This window comes from Galeopterus variegatus, unplaced genomic scaffold, assembly GCF_000696425.1.
Source record: "Galeopterus variegatus unplaced genomic scaffold, G_variegatus-3.0.2 Scaffold230, whole genome shotgun sequence".
In the NCBI taxonomy this organism is placed as follows: Eukaryota; Metazoa; Chordata; class Mammalia; order Dermoptera; family Cynocephalidae; genus Galeopterus; species Galeopterus variegatus.
In genome coordinates this window covers 461,259-484,485 of record NW_007726341.1, presented here as the reverse complement: position 1 = coordinate 484,485, position 23,227 = coordinate 461,259, and the positions used below count along the sequence as shown (strand labels likewise).

The 23,227-nt window shown below is 35.4% G+C and overlaps 1 protein-coding gene across 1 annotated transcript; it reads right to left on the bottom strand.

The window, feature by feature from the left end:
- Positions 1-242: 242 nt before the first annotated feature.
- Positions 243-10,279, bottom strand: NMBR (neuromedin B receptor). The gene is made up of 3 exons (XM_008566246.1): positions 9,858-10,279; positions 1,813-2,161; positions 243-644 (listed from the first exon to the last, which is right to left on the bottom strand). The coding sequence occupies exons 1-3, from the start codon at positions 10,277-10,279 to the stop codon at positions 243-245; spliced, it is 1,173 nt and encodes a 390-aa protein (XP_008564468.1).
- Positions 10,280-23,227: the final 12,948 nt, after the last annotated feature.

Below are 23,227 nucleotides of genomic sequence, written 5' to 3'. Positions count from 1 at the left end.
GTCTATGTCTGTTTGTGTGTGTATATGCATATATACAACATATACATACAACATATATATACAACATATATATATATATATAATAATTTAAAGTCCTGTTCGGAGAAAAATGTTTGTCTTGCATTTCTTAGTCAATCATGAAACTGGATAATGAAGTAGCTAAGCAACAGCAATAGGAAAACTATTTAATTCTGCTCTCTCAACAGGAATAAAAAAGTCAGTACTGAGTTGAACGGCCAAAATCACAGTGCCATTTCCTGCTTCATGCTGTGCCCATTTAGTAAAACAGAATTGGTCACCATGTTCTTAGCATTGCTTTTGAGAGAGGTCATGCGTACTGCTGATGAGCTGAGTAGGTAACTGGTTGATCTCTCTTGATTGGACTTCTTCCCACAACGGAGCTGGCTGTTGAAATGCCTCCTGAAGCTTTCACTGAGTAGGTAAAGAGCAAATGGATTGACACAAGAATTGCAAAAACTCAGAACCCGGGCAACTAAGGTAACCATCATATGGCCAAGAGATGGGTCAATCTCATTATAGTTAAAAGACCGATACATGTAGAGGATGTGATTTGGAAACCAACAGAAGACAAAGCAGCCCACAAAGACCAGCACAATTTTAGCCAGGCGTTTCCGTGTTTCCATCTGCAAATATAAGGAAATAGTCCTTTTGTTTAAAGTGAAAATGGAGCCAGCCACATCCGAAATCATGTCACAAAAGGAGCAAAACTTATCACAGCATGACATACATCCAAACTACATAAATTATTTACTTTCCTCGTCAACGTGATGACTTCAACAGTTTAACAAAGCCTATTTTGGTCACTACACTATTTTTGTTTTAAAATGTTTGACAGCTTATACAAGACTAGATGATAAATTATTGATAAATGGCTATGTCTTCATTGTTAAAACTGTGATCCTGGGCCGGCCCGGTGGCACACTGCTACAGTGCGCCACTTGGGAGCACGGCGGTGCTCCCGCCGAGGGTTCGGATCCCACATACAGACCGGTTCCCGCTCACTGGCTGAGCGAGGTGTGGGAGCAACACCGAGGGTTGCGATCCCGTTGCCGGTCCCGGTCTGGTACGGGCGCGACACTGAGGGTTGCAATCCGTTGCTGGGCACGAAAAAAGACAAAAAAAAAAGGAAAAAAAAAACCAAAAAACTGTGATCCTAAAAAACTCTGCCTTACTTTTAATTATCTTCCTTTTGCTTAAATTATCATTGTGTTCAGTATAAATATAAATCATTTCTGTTTGTATTAAATCCACTAAATTAATGAAGCATAGAATATACTAAAGCTTAGGATTTTTTCAAACATCAGGTTATTTTAAATAGGAAAAAAATAATCTATTGGCACAGGGCTTGACTATTTTTAACTCTTACTCCACAGAAAAAGAACTTGAGATTTAAACTCCTGAATTACATGAATCAAAAGCATCTGATATAACTGTGAATCCTGTAAACATGACTACGTTAGGCCACCATTATAATTAAAAGTACATTTATCTTTTTTCATGGCACATAAGCTGGACCTAAGTGGGCCTTTGCAGGGCTATAACATAACCACATACAAGGGTACTTCAAAAAGTCTGTGAAAAAATAGAATTGAAAGATAATATGAATCTTTCCATGCACTTTTTTAAGTACCCTCATATTAGAGGTCCCCAACATCCTTTCTAGTCAAGGCTGATGCAGGCCCAAGTCTGTTCTCTTCATTCACGGGATTGAGAGACCATGAAGCAGAACACAGAACAGCACTTGCTGGTTCTGACCAGTGCACCCCCAACACACACACCTACCCAGCTTACCTGCTTTTTGGTATGTTCATTGTATTCTCCAGGTAGATTGTGTGCACTTTTAATCAAGGTCCTTGCAATATGATAATAATAAACGCTAATAATAGCAAGTGGTATGAGGAAATAGATCAAGAAAATGAGCACCGAATGGATCTTTGGATGTAATTCGTCCATCTGAGGGTAGGGTATACATGCTGTGAAGCTGCTGTTATCCAAGCTCCCGACATGCGCCACTTCTGAAAACACAGCTTCAGGAACCGCCAACAACACGGAGACAAGCCAGATGGCCCCAGCCTTCACACAGGTCCACAGCACGGCCCCTGACGACTGCATGTCCAGGGGGTTGACAATGGCTCTGTACCTGGGAAGGCAATATGTCTCCAATTAGTCTCTTATAAAGAAAGGAAGAAGGAAATCTTTCTTAGTAAGACCTGTGATTCCACTACTGTGTCTTGAGTTAAATATTGATATTAGCTCTTGACATCCTGTTATGGTAGTTGAAGATTTTCTCCCTTATATAACCTTTACGCTAGTTTTGCTCTAGTAATGTATATTGTCTTGATAAAGTATAGTTAATACATAATTATTGTGGCTAAACAAATACCATTTACTGAAGAGTTAAGTAGTATGCTGTGATGATGTTCTTCCTCATACACATCTCCGACTTTCCTAGAGTTAATACTTGCTCATTTTTCCATTTGCATAATTTTCCGTGTACCTAAATTTAATTTTTTTCTAAATGTTTCTTCACCACCTTCCTGAATAATTGCAGTCCTAGTTCTTGAATCTTTCTCAGTTTTTCCACATTTATCAAGCTCATCATCACCTTCTTCTTGGTTTTATTTTCTAAGATAGTCTGTTAGCTTTAGCTTCAATCCTTTTTTCTAAATGTTTTATTTCTGCTGTCATGTTTTTGTTTTCTAGAAGAATTTTCTTGTTTTCAAATCATATCATTTCTTTTTCATAGCATTCTGTTCCAATGTTACACGTGTACATTCTTGCCACATACCTATGACTCTAACACAGAAAAAATGTAATCTTCTCTTTCTAGAATAGTTCTAGGTTTTGGTTGGTTGGTTGGTTTCTTTGTGCTGGAATATCTCCCCTAAAGTTACACAATTATTGACTGACAATTCATACTTCAGAATGAAAAACCAAAAACCTGATGATAAATTATTTTTTTATGTGGAAGAGGGCAAGGAAAGGGCAGAGAGATGATCACTACAAATAGGTCAATCCTTCTTTTTAGAATATCAGAAACAGCAAAGCGTATTCTGAACTTTCCTCCATGGATTTAAAAAGAAGGGAAATGTTACTTCTCTACCCCATATCTAAGCATTGTATTGCAGAGGCTCCATCTTCATCTGTTGGGGCTGCAATAATAAAATACCAAAGATGGGTGACTTATAAACAAACTTGCTTCTCAAATTTCTGATGACTGGGAGGTCCAGGATCAAGGCACTGACAGATTCAGCGTCTGGTGAAGGCCCCTTCCTGGTATATAGATGGTGCCTTCTTGCTATTTCTTCACATAGTGGAAGGAGCAAAGGTCTCTCTAGGGTCTTTTTAATAAGGGTACTAATACCATTCGTGAGGGTCCTACTTTCATGACTTAATCACCTCCCAAAGGCTCCACGTCCTAATACCATCACCTGGGGTGTTAGGATTTCAACATATGAATTCTGGAGGAACAAATATTCAGACCATAGCAAGCACTATAACCATAAAGCATGTTGGGAAACTTCAAATATGAATTAAAATGATAAATCTCTCATTCTGATAAGATTGCTGGCAATAGATACAGAATTCTTGGTTTAGGGAAAGCACAAAACTTTGCAGGAATGCAGGTCAAGGATAAGACAGTCCTTTTCAACAGGGTGGATTCTGAGCCAACTCCTGTGAGAAAGGAAGGCTAGACCCCAGGGGTAGTCCTTAAATGATATACATTTGAATGAAAGGGAAGTATTGCAAATTTTACAAAACCAGAAATTATAGTTGACAATAACAGATTACCAAAGTGTCGTTATTAGTACAGAAACTTAGCTTTCAATTTTCAGATAATGTTGTACACCAACCAATGTTGTATGTGCATCTTTGAAAGGATAAAAAATACAAAGTAAAGCAATATAAGGCAAATTAATGTGCACGTGATTTATCATGCTTCCTTTAAATATTTATAGAAAATGTGGGGGAGAAACCTCTCAGTATGAAAACTGTTTCACTGAGTATAGTAGCATTCAAGGTATGTCTGAAAAGTTACGTATTTTTCCTTACAAACAGTATCAGAAAGATATCTCTAATTGAAAACCAAATACTAGACAATAATCAATCAAAAGGCAGATAAAGAGAAACATAATCACTATTCATGTATTAAACATCAATAGATATACCTCATTGATTCTTATTTTGGATCTTGCTTATGATATCTATCTGTGTACAGTCTAAATTTAAGGTAAAGATACAATTAAATTTAATCATAATACAAAATATATAATGAAAATTAGATCATTTCTTAGCTCTTACAAAGTCATCATGACATCCCCAAATCTTAATTTCCACTTTTCCTCAAACCTTTCTAGTTACATTACCCCTAGTTTTTTGTTGTTTTTGTTTGTTTGTTTGTTTGTTTCTTATCAGACTTTCCTTTATCAGGAAAGGAATAGGCCAAAAAAGAGTCTAAGTGTGAACTCTATGACAATAGTGAGAGGTCTCGCTCACTGTTTCATCTCTAGTACATAACACAATGCCTGGCACATGGTAGGTTCTCAATAAATGATTGTTTAACTAATAAGGAAAATGTGGCCTGAGCCAAAAGGAGGTCACTTACTAAGAGCAATAATGGAAAAGTGGGGTGAGAGTTGTTGGATATTAGACTGAGGTACAAATGGTGATGAGAAATGGAAGCAGAGTCTAGACTAGCTGCATCAATCTTCAGAATCAAGTAGAGAACTGAAAAAAGCTCAAGTGTACTATCAGGTTTCTCTGCAGACTTTCTGATGCAGAATCTCTAGGATGTGAAGTATGAGATTCTGCATTTTACCAAGATTTTCAGGTGATTCTGAATATCAGCCAGGTTCAGAAAGCACCGTTCAAGAAGATTGAGTGCAGCAGTGAGCATCTTTTCCACAGGCTTCCTGAAAGCTGTCTAGTGGAATGGGTGCACATTCTGGAGCAGCATTAGGAGTATCTTGAATCCAGCAGAAGTTCCATATTTGCCTGCCCATTATGATTATGTCACCTCATGTTGAAGACATTTTTATTTTGCAAATGAGAAAAACACTGCCTTATGGGCATGTGTTTGTGCTGTTTATCATTTTTCTCCAAGCAAAACATTTGGACATAATGAATGCAGGGTTAGCACCCAGCCAGATACCATAAACTCCAGTCTGGTGCATTCCCTCCTTACAGTGTGTCCCAAAGCTTTCAGATCAAGGTAGATGAAAAATCTTCAAAAACTATAAAGCAGGTTATAAATTATGGCAACATTATTAGTATTCTAAGAATTGTACAGTGCCTCTCTAATTCAATGTGTGGGATTCCTTCTAAGGAGAAGGGAAAAAGAAATAAGCTGGAAGTGTTTGGGATCTATGAGTAAAAGACATCTAATTTATTGGAGTCAAATATAACAACCTTTATCTAACCATAAACCATGTAAATTCTGATTAAAAACTAATAAATTAAGTGCAGAAATTACAATTCATCCTGTTTCTATGGTTATATAAAAATAACCAGTGAGCATTTGTCATGGAAGGCAAATTTTCCTTTTTGAACTGTCAACTGGAAAACTCTCAGAAAAACTTGACTCACATTTTGTGAAAGTATGGGTCATCTTATAATTTTCAGCTTTTATTTTTCCTACCTCCAGTTTTCTCCTTTTTTTGTTCCTGTTTGTGTGTTGTTTGTATCTTTATTTTTAAACTGCCTTAAAGTCTTTTAGAACAAGTTGAAAATAAAATATCATCACCCTGGTACCATGGTTATCTGTAGGGTGAGCGTGGATTATTCTCCAAGGTATGTATGTGTGTCCAGCCTGAACTCTCGAGAAGGGTTAGAAGCACACTCTGAGTGCCAATGCCAGCACCCACTGAGAGGCCAGGGCTTCTTATCATACCGTCTAGGGCTGTGGAGCAAAGAAGAAAACATCTCAAGTCAGGGGAAGCTGGTTATCCAGTACATGAGCTTCAATCAGGAGTTTGGATGAGAAATTGGAAACAAATAACAGCACTTCCTCCCACTACCAGACAAAGAGTGATGGAAAAGTCCTGTGAAGCCTAGGGAGTGTTAGACCTAGGGCCTGTATTCCATCTGCTTCGATATTGTAACAAATATATACTGAAGAGAATATGTTTGCATTGGTATAATATCCAAATAATATTCATGATCCAAGGTTCTGTCTAGTGACTCAGTTATGGAATTAAATCTGATTATCCTAACTAGCACACAAAAGTTTAAAATTATTAATACATTAGCACTATAATTAGATCTGGTGCAATATTATTTTTGCATTCAATCCAACATTGGCTATTTAATATCAGAAAAACAACACCCAATTCATTAAATTAGTATTAATTCTATTTTTATAGTTTTTTTTCATTTTTTAAATGTAATTTACAAATGCATTTTAGTTAACAGTTATATAAGAAGTCAAAATAAGGAATTGATATCTAGTTTTATATTTGTAAATAAGTAAAATTATGAAGGTTACAGTTTAGCACTAGGAATCTGTGAGAATTTTTCTTTAAAGAAAAAGGATAACTCCACACATAAGAGTTATTTGCATTTTAATAGTGGGTCTTTAGAGACCAAAGATTTTAAAAAATCATAGAAATAACATTCTAAGTTTGGAAATGCAGCTACTCTAACAGATAGAGAGGGAGATATCTCTAACACCAACCATAAGTATGGCTTATGGAGTGCCACCTATCTAATGTCGCATTACAGACTTCCCAATATTCCATAATGGGAGGTAGGAAAGTCTGTGTGTATGTATGTGTGTGTGCATGTTCATGTGTACATGTGTGGTTAAAACTGGTAGAAACATGATACAACAGAATATAAAAATACTTTTAATCAGCTATTTAAAGTGAGCAAGCAAAGAAGTACATTTTGAAAATAGTAACCAAAAAAATATATCAGGATACTATAAAAAAATAAACTGACAGCACCACTATCACCATTTCAGATCATGCAGTGTCTCCTTCAGCTATAGTGGTTCTCATATGCCTCTGAGGCATGTCTACAGTGAACTCGAATGATCTTTCCTAAGCATGGATCAGTTGAACCTCCTCAAAAGAGTTTGGAAGGTCAAGGATTGATAATCACAAGTACCCGACAGCATCACCTGTACCACCCTTTGGCCATATCAAACAAGGTTATTTAGGCCACAAGATAGATTCAGAAATACTGTATTTCTTATTTCAGTCTCTGCTATCCAGTGATGCTCTCATCAGTGATACTTAGCATTTAAGTTTCCACATTGGTATAGGCTTTCCCAAATCTAATTCTCTTCTTGGTTCTTTTTCTATATTACTGTGATTTCTATTTCTTAACTCTCTACCTTTATTTTGTTAGGGAAAGACACTTAAGCCATCCCATGAATATAGGATATATGGTTAAACAAATAATTGATTTTGTTGTTTAAAAACTCTGGCTTTGGGTTTTGTTTTCAGTTTCCTATTATTGCAACTACTATTCAATTTTGAAATCAAGGTGCTTCTTGTATTTTGCGGCTACGTTTTATGATATTCTTTCACTCTAATGCAACAGCCTCTGCAACCTCTTTTTTTTTGTTTTTTGGGGTTTTTTTTTTTGTTTTTTTTTTTTTTTTTTACTCTTGGTGCTTTGTTTTAAACTTAACTTTTCAGTCTGCTATTAAACAGGAAAGACTTAATAATTTCTTATACCTGGAAACATAATAATGTGGCTTACTGGTGAAGCCTGCAGGCTTTGAACTCAGTCAAAATGCTGGCTTCATCACTCACTAGATCTAAGATCATGAAAATGTTATGGAATTTCTGGCTTCAGTTTCCTTAACTTTAAAATTGTTCATTTCAAAATAATAGCAATTACCTCATAGCATTGTGAAGATTATAAAATCACACAAAAAAATAGCAGAGTTTTAAGTGCAGTTAGTCTTATAACTGTTTCCACATCCACAATAAATCACAGCATTTGGTGAGATAAAGTAAGAGGAAATCAGGTACTAATCAACACTGGATCACTATGTTCTGGGGGAAAAAAGTGCAGATGATCTATAACAAACCATTTCCAATTTATTTTAAGTAAATGTTGGAATTTTTTGTGTAATTTCATCAGCAGTAACTCAGGTTCCTTAATTTATACTTCCAAAACACACATTGGTAGGCAAGGATAGTCTATGGACCAAGCAGAAGAGGCAGCCCACCTTCCTTTACCATTATTATTAAACAATTCATGCTGTATTTACAAAGAACATGATATACCTATGAAATAAAAAAAAGTCAGTAATTATATGAGGATTAGCATTCTCTGATCTTGGTCAGGGCAGATTTATCTGTGTGTTTTTATGACAATAGATTGACAAAACCGGTGTGAAATAAACTCAAGCTTTGGGTCTTGGTACTAACATCACGTTTTTAAAATGAAAATAATGATAGTAATTTTAACTATTGTGATAGCTAATTATTAAATTTTGTCCTAATCATTAAGTCAGTGTTTTTTACTTTCTAATTAAAATGGATCCCATAAAGAAAAGCAACTAAACTAAAAAGTCACAGTTTTGTTTTGGAATTCAAAGAAAACCTTTTAAGACATAGTATAAATGGTGCCTCAAAAACAAAGTGAGGTACAGAATTTACAAAAAAGGCACCCAATTTTCCAACAGTGCACTTTTGGAAATATATTACACAAACTAAAAAAGTGAAAAGATTTCAGTTTAAAAAGATAACAGCTCTCAACTCTCCACTGAATTACTGTATTTCCTTCAGTGAAGATTAACTATTCAATGCCAAAGTAATGTAAGGGTGTTATGGCAAATTTCAGGAAATTCAGATCCAGATTCATTTTTCACTAATAATATAATACGTAAATTAAAAAAGAGAGTGAACATCACCTTAATTATCCAAGTTAAATTGCTTATGTAAATAGCCTAAGTCAGCCCCCCATTCCCAGGAGAATTAAACCACAACTCCATGCAATGACACCTACCCAGACATTCTCTCCTGCTTACATGCCCAAAAGCATGATTATAGATATCTTGGAATACTGGCACTGAACCCCGAGTTTTTCTCCTAACTCTTCCAGAAAGACTTACATTTTGGGGGTCTCAATATCCATACTTGGAAAACGACAAGATTGAGCTAGCTGATCTGCAAGGAAGAATAATAGACACTTCATACCCTTAAGATATGTAAAAAGCATTCTTGATATCAAAGATTCATTTTTACAGCATTGTTTCAAGATACTGAAGTCTGGTACCTATCTGTGAAAAATAAAACATATCATTTGCCTTCAGGTATTAAACAAGAAAAATGCAAAAATCTTCCATATGGAGAACATTTATTATACTAATTATTTTCGCTTTAAATAATTGTAAATAATATTTCCCCTTATTTGGAAAAATCAAAATTAAACATTTGCCTAATATTAAGGCAGATATTCTTACCTAGCAGATTATTATCCTACTGAATAAGGAAAGTTCACTCCTAAGGTTTTAGGCACACACAAAAAGCTTCTACAAGACAGTTGCACTTTTGCAGTTTACTGTATAGTTTTTTTTAAAAAAACAGTTAATAAAGATTCCTGAAATGTGTGGGGGGGGGGGAGGAGGAGACACTAGGATGTGCAATTTTAAAGCTACTTTCAAATCAATGCAATTGTAATTTTTTAAAAAATATTCCTCATTTTTTTCAAGCTGCAAGTCTCAGTTTTAACTCTGTTTACTTTCCAGATCCATACAGTCTCTCTCTCCCTCTCCATCCCCAACCCTTCCTAGAACCGTCTTACCCCAGGGCACTCTGGATGCATCCTCTGTCTCTGCCCCTGTCCACCACTTTACCCAAGGCTACCTGTGCCCTTACCTGTCGGCACTGAGGGCCGTGAGGGTGAACACGGAAACCCCTACGGAGGTGAGCTGGATGACTGGGATCAGCTTGCAGCCCACCTCGCCAAACACCCACTCGTCAAACAAGTAGCGCGAGGCGTCCACGGGGACGCAGGTGAGCAGCAGCAGCACGTCCCCGGCCGCCAGGTTAGAGATGAAGATGTTGGGGACGCTCCTCATGGCGCTGTTGGTGATGAAGATCTTCACCAGCGTGATGTTGCCCAGCAAGCCCACCGCGATGATGAGCAGGTAGAGGGACGGGATCACACAGCGGATCACCAAGTCGGCCGCGTTTCCCCCGGAAGCGAGCAGGACATTCCTCTCGGGCACCTGGGGATCTGAACGGCTGTGATTTGCTCCCCCGGTCAGAGAGAGGTTGGAAAGAGACTTGACAGACATGGTCTCCTTTCCAGGAGAGTCCCCTGGAGTTTTCATGCCCTCAGGTGCCTGAAAAGTGCAGCGCGCAAGGTTGGGGCGCATCGATCTGTATCTTGGAATACTGGCACTGAACCCCGAGTTTTTCTCCTAACTCTTCCAGAAAGACTTACATTTTGGGGGTCTCAATATCCATACTTGGAAAACGACAAGATTGAGCTAGCTGATCTGCAAGGAAGAATAATAGACACTTCATACCCTTAAGATATGTAAAAAGCATTCTTGATATCAAAGATTCATTTTTACAGCATTGTTTCAAGATACTGAAGTCTGGTACCTATCTGTGAAAACCCCCCCCGGTGCAGAGGAGGACGGACCCTGGTGACAAGTCGGTCCGCACGCGCAGGGGCTTCCCTTCCAGATGCCGTGCCTTGGCTCCCGCTAACTCTGGATTTAAACTAAAAAAGAAAAAAAAGAAAAGCGGTCGCTTCTTTGTTCCGTCTCCGACGGTTTATTGTCGCTTACAGCGGCGGACGACAGCCCTTTGGAGAACAAGCACTTTTCCTCTGGCATTAGTGGAAGTACCCTCCCGACTGCTCGCGGGCAGCAGAAGTCCCCCTGGCACTGTCCTGCGAGCCTCAGCTGGAACACTGGGAATCAGCGTGGGGCCTTTTTCTCGTCCCATAGCTGTCGTTTCTGCGGTTCCTGCTGTATTGTGTGGAATTACAGGGGAGCCGAATCTTTTCTCTCACACTGTCCCTATGCACGTCCATCCTTACACGCCCCAGGCACGAGGTTTGTGAACCTCTGACATTTGAAGGCTGAGCTGGCCAAGTCCATGTTGTTCAAACACTGAATTTAGGAAAGAGAACAAGTGACAAAAAGTGAAGTAAATGAACGGAACCCTCACCCCACTCTTGCTGTTATCCACTTTTCTTACCTCAAATATAGAAACTTTTGGCATGCTATTTTTAAATTTGCATTTTTATTGAAATATAATGTGCATAAGGTACACATTTCTTAAATCTAGCCACCATTCAGAATCAGCAACCTAACCATTTCCCAAACTAAATAGCTATTCCACCTGTTATCACCTTACATTAGTTTACCTGTGCTTGAACATCACAAATGGAATCTTCAGTATACATTCTTGTGTCTAGCCTCTTTCACTCAAAGTTGTACCTGTGAGATCCACCCATGCTTTTGCGTGTAGCATTTCTCGCTGCTGTATAGTTTTCCACTTTATATCACTGCTTATTTATCCATTCTAGTGCTGAATGACATTTGGATTCTTTATCATTTTAGCCAATCTGTATATTTCTATGAAAATTCTTGTACATGTCTTCTGATACACATTTAAATAAATCCCAGGTGCGGATCTGCTAGATCACAGTGCCTGAGGATGTTCAACTATAGTAGAAATTGACAATTTTTCAAAATAAATTATAAACTTTTTTTTGGGGGGGGGATACTTTCTTGACAGTATCTATTAAGGGTCAATATATTTAGTCCTACGACTGAGCAATGCAATTCTCAGGTATATACCCAAGAAATATTGGATATACTATTTCAAATAGGACGTCCCTAAGATTAAAATAACTTCTCAAATCACCACTGAGTCTAATATAAACCGTTCAGAAATGGTGGCTCAGTTCTGGAGTAAGCTAAATAACACTCTTTTCTTTCGGTTTTTTTTTTGTTGTTGTTGTTGTTGTTGTTGTTGTTGTTTGTTTGGTTCTGGTTTTTTTTTTTGTTTTTTTTTTTTATTAATACTTTTTTATTCTGGAAAAGCAAATGAAAATCATGTTCATGTAAACACTGACATTACAAAGTACAGGGAAGAAGGGATGGAAGAAGGAAACAAGGAAACAAAACCTGCTACAAATCCTGCTAATACTGTCTCACCCAACAAGAACACTCTTTTATTAGTAAAAACATTTGTCTAGTTCTTGGTTAAAGGATAAAATTGTATGATAACAAGAAACTCAGTCAAGGAATACCTGCAATGATCTGGCCACAAGCTGGTAAAATGTGTACATATGCAAAGTCATTTGTAAATTAAGCAACTTTTTCAGATATTGCCCACTAAGAACAGTGTTTCATTGTCATAGTTGAATTAAACAAGGTAAATATTTGTGTCATAATCAATTTTATGTTTTCTAACTCAATTACAAGTCCTTAATGTACTCTTCTTGAATTTTGCTACTTATAATAATGCATTATAAAGGTAAGATTGGCTAAATAGAATGCTCATATACATATATTTAAATATGTATAAATTTATATTTATATAAAACATATATACCAAGACAATATTACATATAAATTAGGAGATGTCTATAGGAATTTTATCTCCAAAACTACTTAAGTTTTCTCTTTTAACAACCAATCTCATTATTGCAAATAAATTACTAGAGTAATTTTCTAAATTATGAAATGTCTCAAACTCTCAAACTGTAACTATCCCATTTCAATTATTTCATGTGATGATATATTGGAATCTAAATTACTGTATGAATTTCTATAATCTTCTCTGGTTGTGTCTGCATGACCCTAACTATTTAGATAAGAATAATATTTAGTCCTCAAAATGAATTGACCAATCTAATTGGCTGGCATTGTAGAAACAAGGTATCAGAACTGAATTCTTTCCACTTCAAGTAAATATATGTGTATTTACTTAAAGCCTTGAGTTCGTGGTAGTGAAGAGTATAACCAATACTTTAATAATGATGACTTTACTGATACCTTATTGAAATAAATATAATAAAATTATTATGGCTATGTAAATATAACTTAGGCACACTATGAAATTATGCATAGGAACAAGAGTATTGTCTCATTTTTAGGGAATCAATATAATCAGAAATAACCACCTACTGAAGGGACAAACGTTTTTATTGTATTCAGTGTGCCATATGCCATGTTAGGCTCCTTATACTCATTTCTCATTTAATGTTTATAAATATTCTTAGAGGTAAGCATTTGAGTCTTAATTTTAAACATGACACAATTAAAACTCATAGAGGCAAGACAACATGATTAAGTTTTAAAAGACCTCAGTAAAACTGTGTTTTGAAGCTTACTATTTTTGACTTCAATATCTGTTGTATTTTATTGATCCTAGAGAAAAAAATTGTGTAAAAAAAATGTGGTTTCTATAAAAGTGAAGGACACATTTTAATCCTGAGGTATTAAATGTGTATAAAATATGCATTAGACAATTTACTGCCCTAATATAAAAACTATTCAAAGCTCCATTCTTGCTGTTTCAAATTCATTGGCGTGTTTTAGTTATCGTGTAAATGCACATGAGGAATTTGAAATTTAAACTTATTTCATACTTGTCAGGTACCTGCTCCAATGTATCTATCCTTCAGTGTATATTATGAAGGAAATGTTAAATATTATACTTATGAAGACATTTTATAGATATTTCCTTAAGATCATGAACAAGATAAATATACCCACTATTATCACTGTTATTTAACACAGGAGAGGATTCTCTAGCCAATGCTGTAACAACAGAAAAGGAAATAAAAAGCATGAAAATTAAAAGGAAGGGGATACTAATACAAAGGCATAATATTAAAAACAGGGTGGAATTGGCACAAGAATAGAAAAAAAAATCAATGGAAGAAAATAAAAAGCTTAAAGAGAATTGCATGTAGACAAGGAAATTTAATATTAAAAAGCGTGCTGCAACAGATGAACACAGAAAAATGTAGGCTACCTAATGGATAATACTGGGAAGACTGGTTCATACACAAGAAGAATAAAACTGGGTCTCTGTGTAAAACCACATATAGTGTTAGAATTCCAGTGCATTAAAGGTCACAGTGTGAAAAGTAATCTGGGAAAGATAATGGAAGAAAATCTCAAAGAATATATATGAGGCCAAGGGAGTGGGTAGTGATTTCTATTTCAAGTCAATATGGGAGTAATAGATAATACATTAAACAAGTAAAGAAAATAGACAAAACAGATGACACAGTAGTTTTTAGACATTGAACAAGAGGCAGCACAAAATAGTGATCCATGAGATAGGGTAAACAGATGAGGTGAGCTCTACAATTGCTCCAACTTACTGTCTAGAGAAAGACTGTTCAGGCCATACACAAGAATAAGGAATGCAGACTGAGTTTGGAATTCTCTATAACTTAAAGAGATGGAGTTGGGATTTCAGGGAGACCAAGATGGCTGGAATTTGCAGGGCAGAGTTCTAGAAAAAGAGAACCGCACAGAGAGACAACAAAGTATTCCCCCTTCAGTTTTCACCTAAATATTTATCTCTGAATGTATGTGAGAAATCAGCTAAGGCTTAAGAAAAAACTACCCAAAAGAAATAGGGAAAAAAATGATCTATAGATTAATCAGCACTTTAAATGAGTTGTATAATCACCAGCAAGAATGTAAAAGCCTTGTAATGAACAGGCTTTGGGTAGAGTACTCAACAGGATATTGTGTCTGTATTTAGGAAAAATTAGGCACAGACTAAGGGTTTCTCTGATCTTGCCTTCCAAACTCAAAAGCAAGGATTGAAATAGTAAAACTGGTTCTAAGAAACTTAATGGCATTTCAAGATAAAATTCAAGAGTATTTAAAGTGATGTTTGAACTATGCAGCACCCAACACGAGAAAATCAAAATGTCTGGCATGCACTGAACAATTACCAGACATGCAAGTCAGTAGGAAAGTGCAACTAATTCTGAGAACAACAATCAGTTAATTGAAACTAAGCTAATAATGACACAGATGATACAATAAGTAGATAATGGCATTAGAAATTTTAATAAAACTATTCCATGTGTTTAAGAAGGAAGAGTAAAACATTAGCAAGTTAAGGAAAGATATGGAAAATATGAAAAGACATACATTAAACATATACAGAGAAAAAAACTATGATTAAAAACAAACTTTATATAATTAATAGCCTATAAAATACTGAAAAAGAAAAAAATAGTGAAATGCAACATAGTAATAGAAACTATACAAAACAAAATACCTGAAAGGAAAAGACTGGGGAAAAAAATGAACTGACTATCACTGCACTGCATGAAATTTTAAGTGGCCCGATATAACTATAATTGCATGCCTGAAAGACAGTAGAGAAATGAGCATAGGAAAAGATATTTGAGTAAATAATGACTCCATTAAAGCTAAAAACTTTCATATTCCAGAAGCTCAATAAGTTTCAGCCAGAATAAACATAAAGAAAAATCTACCATAGTGGAAACTAGAAGCTTCTCTGCTAAGATCAGGAACAAGAAAAGGATGTCCCCTCTCACTACACCTTTCCAACATTGTACTGGAAGTCTTAACAAATGCAATAACATGAAAAAAAGAAATTTAAAAGTATACTATTGACAAAGAAAAAATAAAATTGTCTTTGCAGTTGACATGAGGGTCCATCAGAAAACTCGAAAGAATCAAAACGAAATAAAAGTCCTGAAACTTATTAGTAATCATGGCAAGGTTGCAGGATAGATAGTTAATATACAAAAGCTTTCCTATATATTATCAATGAATAAGTGAAATTTAAAAAATTAAAACATTTACATTAGCTCCCCCAAAATGAACTACTTAGATATAACTAAATGTGAGGGGAATTCAGAAGTACAGGAAAAATTCTTATTATTTTTCAACTCTATTTTTCCACAACTTTTTGAAGTATCCTTGTATGTATGATCTATGAGGAAAACTACAAGACTCTAAAGAAAACATCAAAGAACTCAACACCTTGATCTATAGAGCCCAATCAAAATCCCTGAAAAGTAATTTGTGGATATCAACAAACTGATAATTAAATTTTCCTTGAGATGCAAAAGACCAAGAATAGCCAACACAATAATGAAGGAGAAGAGCAAAGAACTGACACTGCCTGGCTTCAAGACTTCCTATAAAGCTACAGTAAGCAAGACAGTGTGGGTATTTGTAAAGGAATAAACAATTAGATCAATGGAACAGAACAAAAAGCCCAGAAATGGACCCATATAAACACAGCCAACTGATATTTGACAAAGTAGCAAAGGCAATATAATGGAGCAAAGACAGTGTTTTCAACAAATGGTGCTAGAACAATTGGACATCCTCGTGGAAAAAATGAAGGGAGACACAGACCTCACGTCGTACACAAAAATTAACTCAAAATGGCTCATAGGCCAAATTGCAAAACAAAAACTATAAAACTTCCAGACAAATCATATAGGACAAAATCTAGATGACCTTGAGTATGGCAATGACTTTAGATACAAAACCAAAGACATGATCCAAGAAAAAAGTAACTGATAAGCTGTGCCTAATGACTTAATCAAAATTAAAGACTTTTGCTCTGCAAAAGACACTGTCAAGAGCATAAGAGGACAAACCACAGACTGGGAAATGTGATTTAAAATATACAAATATTACAAAGAATGCTTAGAAATCAAGATACCAAAAAAATACAAAGAACTATTAAAACTCAATAAGAAGAAACCCTCAAGGGAGTTCTGCACCTGGAAAAAAAAAAAAAAAAAAAAAAAAAAAAAAAAAATATATATATATATATATATATTACCACCATGAATACATGAGGAAGAAAAAATCCCACTGTCAGTACACACAGGCAAACAAGAAAGACAAAAAAAACTATACTGTACCACCTCAAAAAACTCAATGAACTCTGAAATCAAACAACAACAGGGAGAGAAAGGAACAAAAGATATTTAAAACAACCCCACAAAAGCAATGAAATGACAGGAGTTAGACAATACCGTTCAATGGCAATGCTAAATGTTAATGGATTGAACTCCCCACTCAAAAGACATCAAGTGGCCAGATGGATTAAAACTAGACCCAATGATATGCTGCCTACAGGAAACCCACCTCACCTGTAAAGACTCACAAAGACTAACAATGAAGGATTGAAAAAGATATACCATGCAAATGGAAACGAAAAACAAGCATATCAGATAAAATATACTTTCAACCAAAACTATAAAAAGAGACAAAGTTATTATATAATGATAAAGGGATCTATCCACCAAGAAAACATAACAATCATAAATATCTATGCTCCCAATATATAAAGCAAACTTCATTACACCTAAAGAGAGAGAAACACCTCAATACAATAATAGCTGGGGACCTGAGTACCATCCTCTCAGCATTGAAAAGATCATTTAGACAATAAACCCACAGAGAAACATAGGACTTAAACTACACTTCCAACCAATTGGACTTGGTGGGTAAATACAGAACATTTCAACCAATAACAAGAGAATATACATTCTTCTCATCAGCACATGGAATATTCTCTAAGATAGACCACATATTAGGTCACAAATCTAGTATCAACAAATTTTTTTAAAATTGAAATCATTTCATGCATCTTCTCAGACCACAATGGATTAAAAATAGAAATCAATAACAATGAAACTTTGGAAACCCATACACATACATGAAAATTAAGCAACATACTCCTGAATGACAAGTGGGTCAAAAAAGAAATCAAACAGAAAGTCGAAAAATTTCTCAAAATTAACCATAATAATGACACATCATACTCAAATCTTTGGGATACTACAAAAGTAGCACTAAGAAGAAAGTTTATTGCAATAAAAGCTTACATCAAAAGAATAGAAAGATTTCAAATAAACAGCCTAAACTTACACCTCAAAGAACTAGAAAAACAAGAACAACACAATCCCAAAGTTAGTACACAGAAAGAAATAATTAAAATCATAGCAGAACTAAATTAAGTAGAGACCAAAAAACAATACAAAATATCAATAAAACAAAAAGTTGGGTTTTTGAGTAGATAAAAAAATAGACAAAGCATTAGCCACAATAGCAATAAAAAGAAGAGAGGAGACCCAAATAACAAAGACCAGAAATGAAGAAAGAGACATTACAACTGATGCCACAGAAATACAAAGAATTATTAGCAATTACTATGGACAACTATATGTCAACACATTTGACAAGCTGAAGGTAAAGGATGAATTTCTGGACACATACAAACTTTCAAGACTGAAACAAGAAGACATGGAAACACTGAACAGACCAAAAATGACCAAAGTGATTGAGTCAGTAATCAGAAATCATCCAACAAAAAAAGCCCAAGACTACATGGCATCACTGCTGAATTCTACCGAATCGTAAGAGATGTATTAATACCAATTCTTTCCAAACTATTTTAAAAAATTGAAACAGAAACCATTCTCCTAAGTTCATTCTTTGAAGCCAGCATCACCCTAATACTAAAATCAGACAAAGATAAAAACAAAAAAAAGAAAACTACAGGCCAATATCCTTGAAAAACTGAAATGCAAAAATCCTCAACAAATACTAGAAAACAGAGTACAACAACACATCAAAAAGATTACACATCATGATCAAGTGAGATTCATCACAGGGATGCAAGGATGACTCAACATATGCAAATCAATGAATGTGATATGCCACGTCAACAAAATCAAGAACAAAAACCATATGATCATCTCAATACATGCAGAACAAGCATGTGACAAAATTCAACATTCCTTCATGATAAAGACTCTCAACAAATTAGGCATGAAAGGAAAGTATCTCAACACACTAAAAGCCATATAAGACAAACCCACTATCAATATCATCCTGAATGGGGAAAAGCTGAAAGCTTTTCCTTTACAAGCAGGAAGAAGACAAGGAGGACAGCTCTCACCACTCCTATTTAACATAGTATTCGAAGTACTTGCCAGAGCAATTAGACAAGAGAAAGAAATAAAGGCCAACCAAATAGGAAAAGACAAAGTCAAATCGTCCCTGTTTGCACATGACATGCTTCTATATATAGAAAACTCAAGACACTCTACCAAAAAACTCTTAGAGCTGATAAATGAATTCAGTAAGGTTGCAGGATACAAAATCAATATATAAAAATCAGTGGCATTTTTATATTCCAACCAAAAACTAGAAGAAAAAGAAATCAGGAAAGCAAGCCCATTTACAATGGTCACCAAAAAAACCCAAAACAAACAAACAAACAAAAAACTGAGGAATAAATCTAACCAAGAGAGTCAAAGATCTCTATAGCAAGAACTACAAATCACTGCTGAATGAAATTAAAGATGGAAAGACATTCTTTTTTCTTGGATTGGAAGAATCAACATAGTGAAAATGTCTATACTACCCAAAACCATTTACAGATTTAACACGACCCCCATCAAAATACCAATGACATTCTTCACAGAAATAGAAAAAAACAAACCTAACATTCATATGGAACAAAAAAAAAGGCCACAAATAGCCAAAGCAATCCTGAGCAAAAAAAAAAAAAAAGGTAAAGTCAAGGCAGTATACTTTCTGACTTCAAACTATGTCACAAATCTATAGTAACCAAAACAGTATTGTACTGGCATAAAAACAGACACACAGATCAATAGAACAGAATAGAGAACCGAGAAATCAATCCCATATTTAGAGCCAACTGATCTTTGACAAGGTCACCAAGAACATACTGTGGGGAAAGGAGAGTCTCTTCAATAAATGGTGCTGGGAAAATTGGATATCTATATGTAGAAGAATGAAATGTGATCTGTACCTCCTGCCTTATACCAAAATCTACTCAAAATGGATCACAGACTTAAATATAAGACCTGAAACTTTCAAACTCCTAGAAGAAAACATAGGGGAAACACTACATGATGTAGGACTGGGTGAAGACTTTATGAATAAGACTCCAAAAGCACAAACAACAAAAGAAAAAATAAATGAATGGGATTATATCAAACTAAAAAGCTTCTGCAGAGCAAAGGAAACAATCAACGGAGTGAAAAGGCAACCTATAGATTGGGAGAAAATATTTGCAAATAATACATCCAACAAGTGATTAATATCCAGAATGTATAAAGACCTCAAACAACTTTACAGTAAAAAAACAAATTATCCAATTTTAAAAATGGGCAAAGAAGCTAAATAGACATTTCTCAAAGGAGGATGTACAAATAGCCAACAGGTATATGAAAAAATGCTCAATATCACTAATCATCATGGAAATGCAAATCAATACCACTTTGAGATATTGTCTCATCCCAGTCAGACTGGCTATTATAAAAAAGACTGAGAATAACAAATGCTAGCAAGGATGTGGAAAAAGGGGAATCCTTCTGCACTATTGTGACTGCAAATTAATACAACCATTATGGAGAATGCTATGGAACTTTCTCTGACAACTACAGATAGAACTACTGTATAATCCAGCAATCACACTACTGCATATATATCCAGAGGATTGGAAATCATCATGTCAACGAGATACGTGCATGCCCATGCTTATCACAGCTCTATTTACAATAGCCAGGCTGTGGAATCAACCCAAATGTCCATCAATGAATGACTGGAAAAGGAAAATGCGGTATATATAGAAAACAGAATACTACTCAGCCATAGAAAGGAACGAAATTCTGCCATTCGTGCTAACATGGATAGGCCTGGAGAAAATTATGTTAAGTGAAATAAGCCAGACACAGAAAGAGAGATACCATATTTCCTCACTCATAAGTGGGAGCTGAATCCATAAATAAATAAAAAAACAATAGAGAGAAAGAGAGAGAGAGAAAGAACAATCACAGTAATACGCTGAACTATTAGGAGAGAAAAGAAATGTGATTACTAGAGGTGGAAAAGGGGAGGGGAGGTTAGAAGGGGGGTTAACAAGAAATTGGTTAATGGACACAAAGAAGGATTATGTATTATAATGATAAATAAGCTAACTCTCTTGATCTTACTATCACCCATTGTGCAGAACTACTGAAAGTCAACTTTGTGCCACCCATATATGTATAATAAATTATCTCTTTAAGAAAAAAAGAATTCTTAAAACTCAACAGTAAGAAAACAAATAGCACAATGAAAAAATGGGCCAAAGACCTTGACAGACACCTCACCAAAGAAGATACACAGATGCAAATAAGCATATGAAAAGGTGTTTGAATCTTATGCTGTTAGGGAATCTCAAATTAAAATGACAATGAGATACCCTTATACATCTGTTAGAATGGATAAAACCCAAAACACTGACAATATCAAATGCTAAAGAGGATGTGGAACAACAAAAGCTCTCATTCACTGATGGTGAGAATGTAAAATTTGGAAGAAAGTTTGGCAGTTTATCATGAAACTAAACATACTCTACCATGCTATCCATCAATCACAGTCCTTGTTATTTACCCAAAGGACTTGAAAATGTATGCCCACACAAAAACCTGCACACAGATGTTTAAAACAGCTTTATTCATGATTGCTAAAACTTGAGGCAACCGACGTGTAATTCAGGAGGTGAATGAGTAAATAAACTACGTTACATCCAGAAAATGTAATATTATTCAGAGATAAAAAGAAATAACCTATTAAGCAACGAAAAGAAATGCAGAAACTTAAATGCATATTACTGAGAGAAAGAAACCAATCAGAAAAGCCTACATGCTGTATGAGTCCAACTATAGGACATTCTGGAAAAGGCAAAACTATGGAAACAGTAAAACGATTAGTCATTGCCGTGGGCTGGGGGGAGAGAAGTTTAAACAGGTGAAGCACAGACAATTCTGAGGGCAGTAAACCTACTCTGTATGATACTATAATGATGTATACATGTGATTATACATTTGTCCAAACCTATAGAATATACAACACCTAAAGTGAACTACAAAGTAAACTACAACTCTGGGTAATAATGATGCATCAATATATGTTCATCAATTGTAACAAATGTACCACTCTGGTGAATAATGGGGAATGGGGGTGCTCTGTGCATGTTTACAGGCAGGGGATATAAGGGAAATCACTGTATCTTAATTTTGCTGGATAAAAACAGTTTCTTATTGTCTTAGGCTGCTCAGGCTGCTATAACAAAATATCATAAACTGAGTAGCTTATAAATGGAAATTTACTTCTCACAGTTCTGAAGCCTAGAAAGTCCAAGATAAAGATTCTGGCAGATTTGGCATCTAGTGAAGGCTTGATTCTCATAGTTGGTGACTTCTCACTGTGTTCTCAAATGATACTAGAAGAGAGAGACAAGTTCCCGTGGGCCTTTTTGATAAGGGCACTAATCCTACTCATGAGGGTTCTCAAAGGCCCCACCTCTAAATACTATCACATTGGGGATTAGGTTCAAGATATGAATGTGGAGGGGGACTCAAATATTCAGACTATAACACTTAACTTGTTTGTTTTTAAAGAACATAATGTGGAGATTACCAAAGCAGGCATATCCAGGGGGATCATAAGTGTGTTCACTCACATATTACAGATCACAGCATTTGGAATTCAGGTGGCTTATGGGAAAACCTCAGCATATAGATAAAGGTATATGTAGGAGTAACCACTACCACATAACTTTAACTTGGGAAACACAACATTTTTGTGTGTAAATATGTTTCCTAATTGCATTCAACAATTAGCACACAATGTATACAATACATACGCTTATGGTAGATAACACATAATTGTGCTGCCATATTAAAGGGATCTTTAGGGAAAATAGTCCCAGGGTTAGGAAAATTAGTGCAAACAGAATTTGCCTTTAATGCAATGATAAATTCAGAGGATAGAAGCTTCCTGGATGAATATGATGCCCCATGGTTATGCTATATTCCAGGAAGAAGGCAAATGATGGCAGTTTTCTTGGTCTGATAAAGAAGCTTTAACTAAATGGGTTTTCCAAAATGGAAGGAACATAAAGACAACATGACTTAACAAAATGGTGGGAAAGAGCTTGTACTCTAAATCAAGCAAGGCTTTTAGATATACCATTACAAATAGAATCAGAAATAGCTCAGGATGAGAGGACAACTTCTAGAATGACAGCATAAAGATCTCCACAGACACTATTCCCAGTGAAAGAACCATAGCTGGCAAAAATTGTAAACCTACATAACTATTCACTGGCTCTAAAACTTGTCCAAAGTGCATTCAGCAAATAAAGAAATGTTACTCAATATCTACTAAGTC

What these genes read in the sequence shown, in the direction of transcription:
- NMBR (XM_008566246.1), bottom strand. Translation starts at nt 10,279, where the DNA reads ATGTCTGTCAAGTCTCTTTCCAACCTCTCTCTGACCGGGGGAGCAAAT. An exon ending in ACGGCCCTCAGTGCCGACAG is followed by an intron (nt 2,162 to 9,857) that starts GTAAGGGCACAG and finishes TTGCCTTCCCAG; the next exon opens with GTACAGAGCCATTGTCAACC. An exon ending in ATGAACATACCAAAAAGCAG is followed by an intron (nt 645 to 1,812) that starts GTAAGCTGGGTA and finishes TTATATTTGCAG; the next exon opens with ATGGAAACACGGAAACGCCT.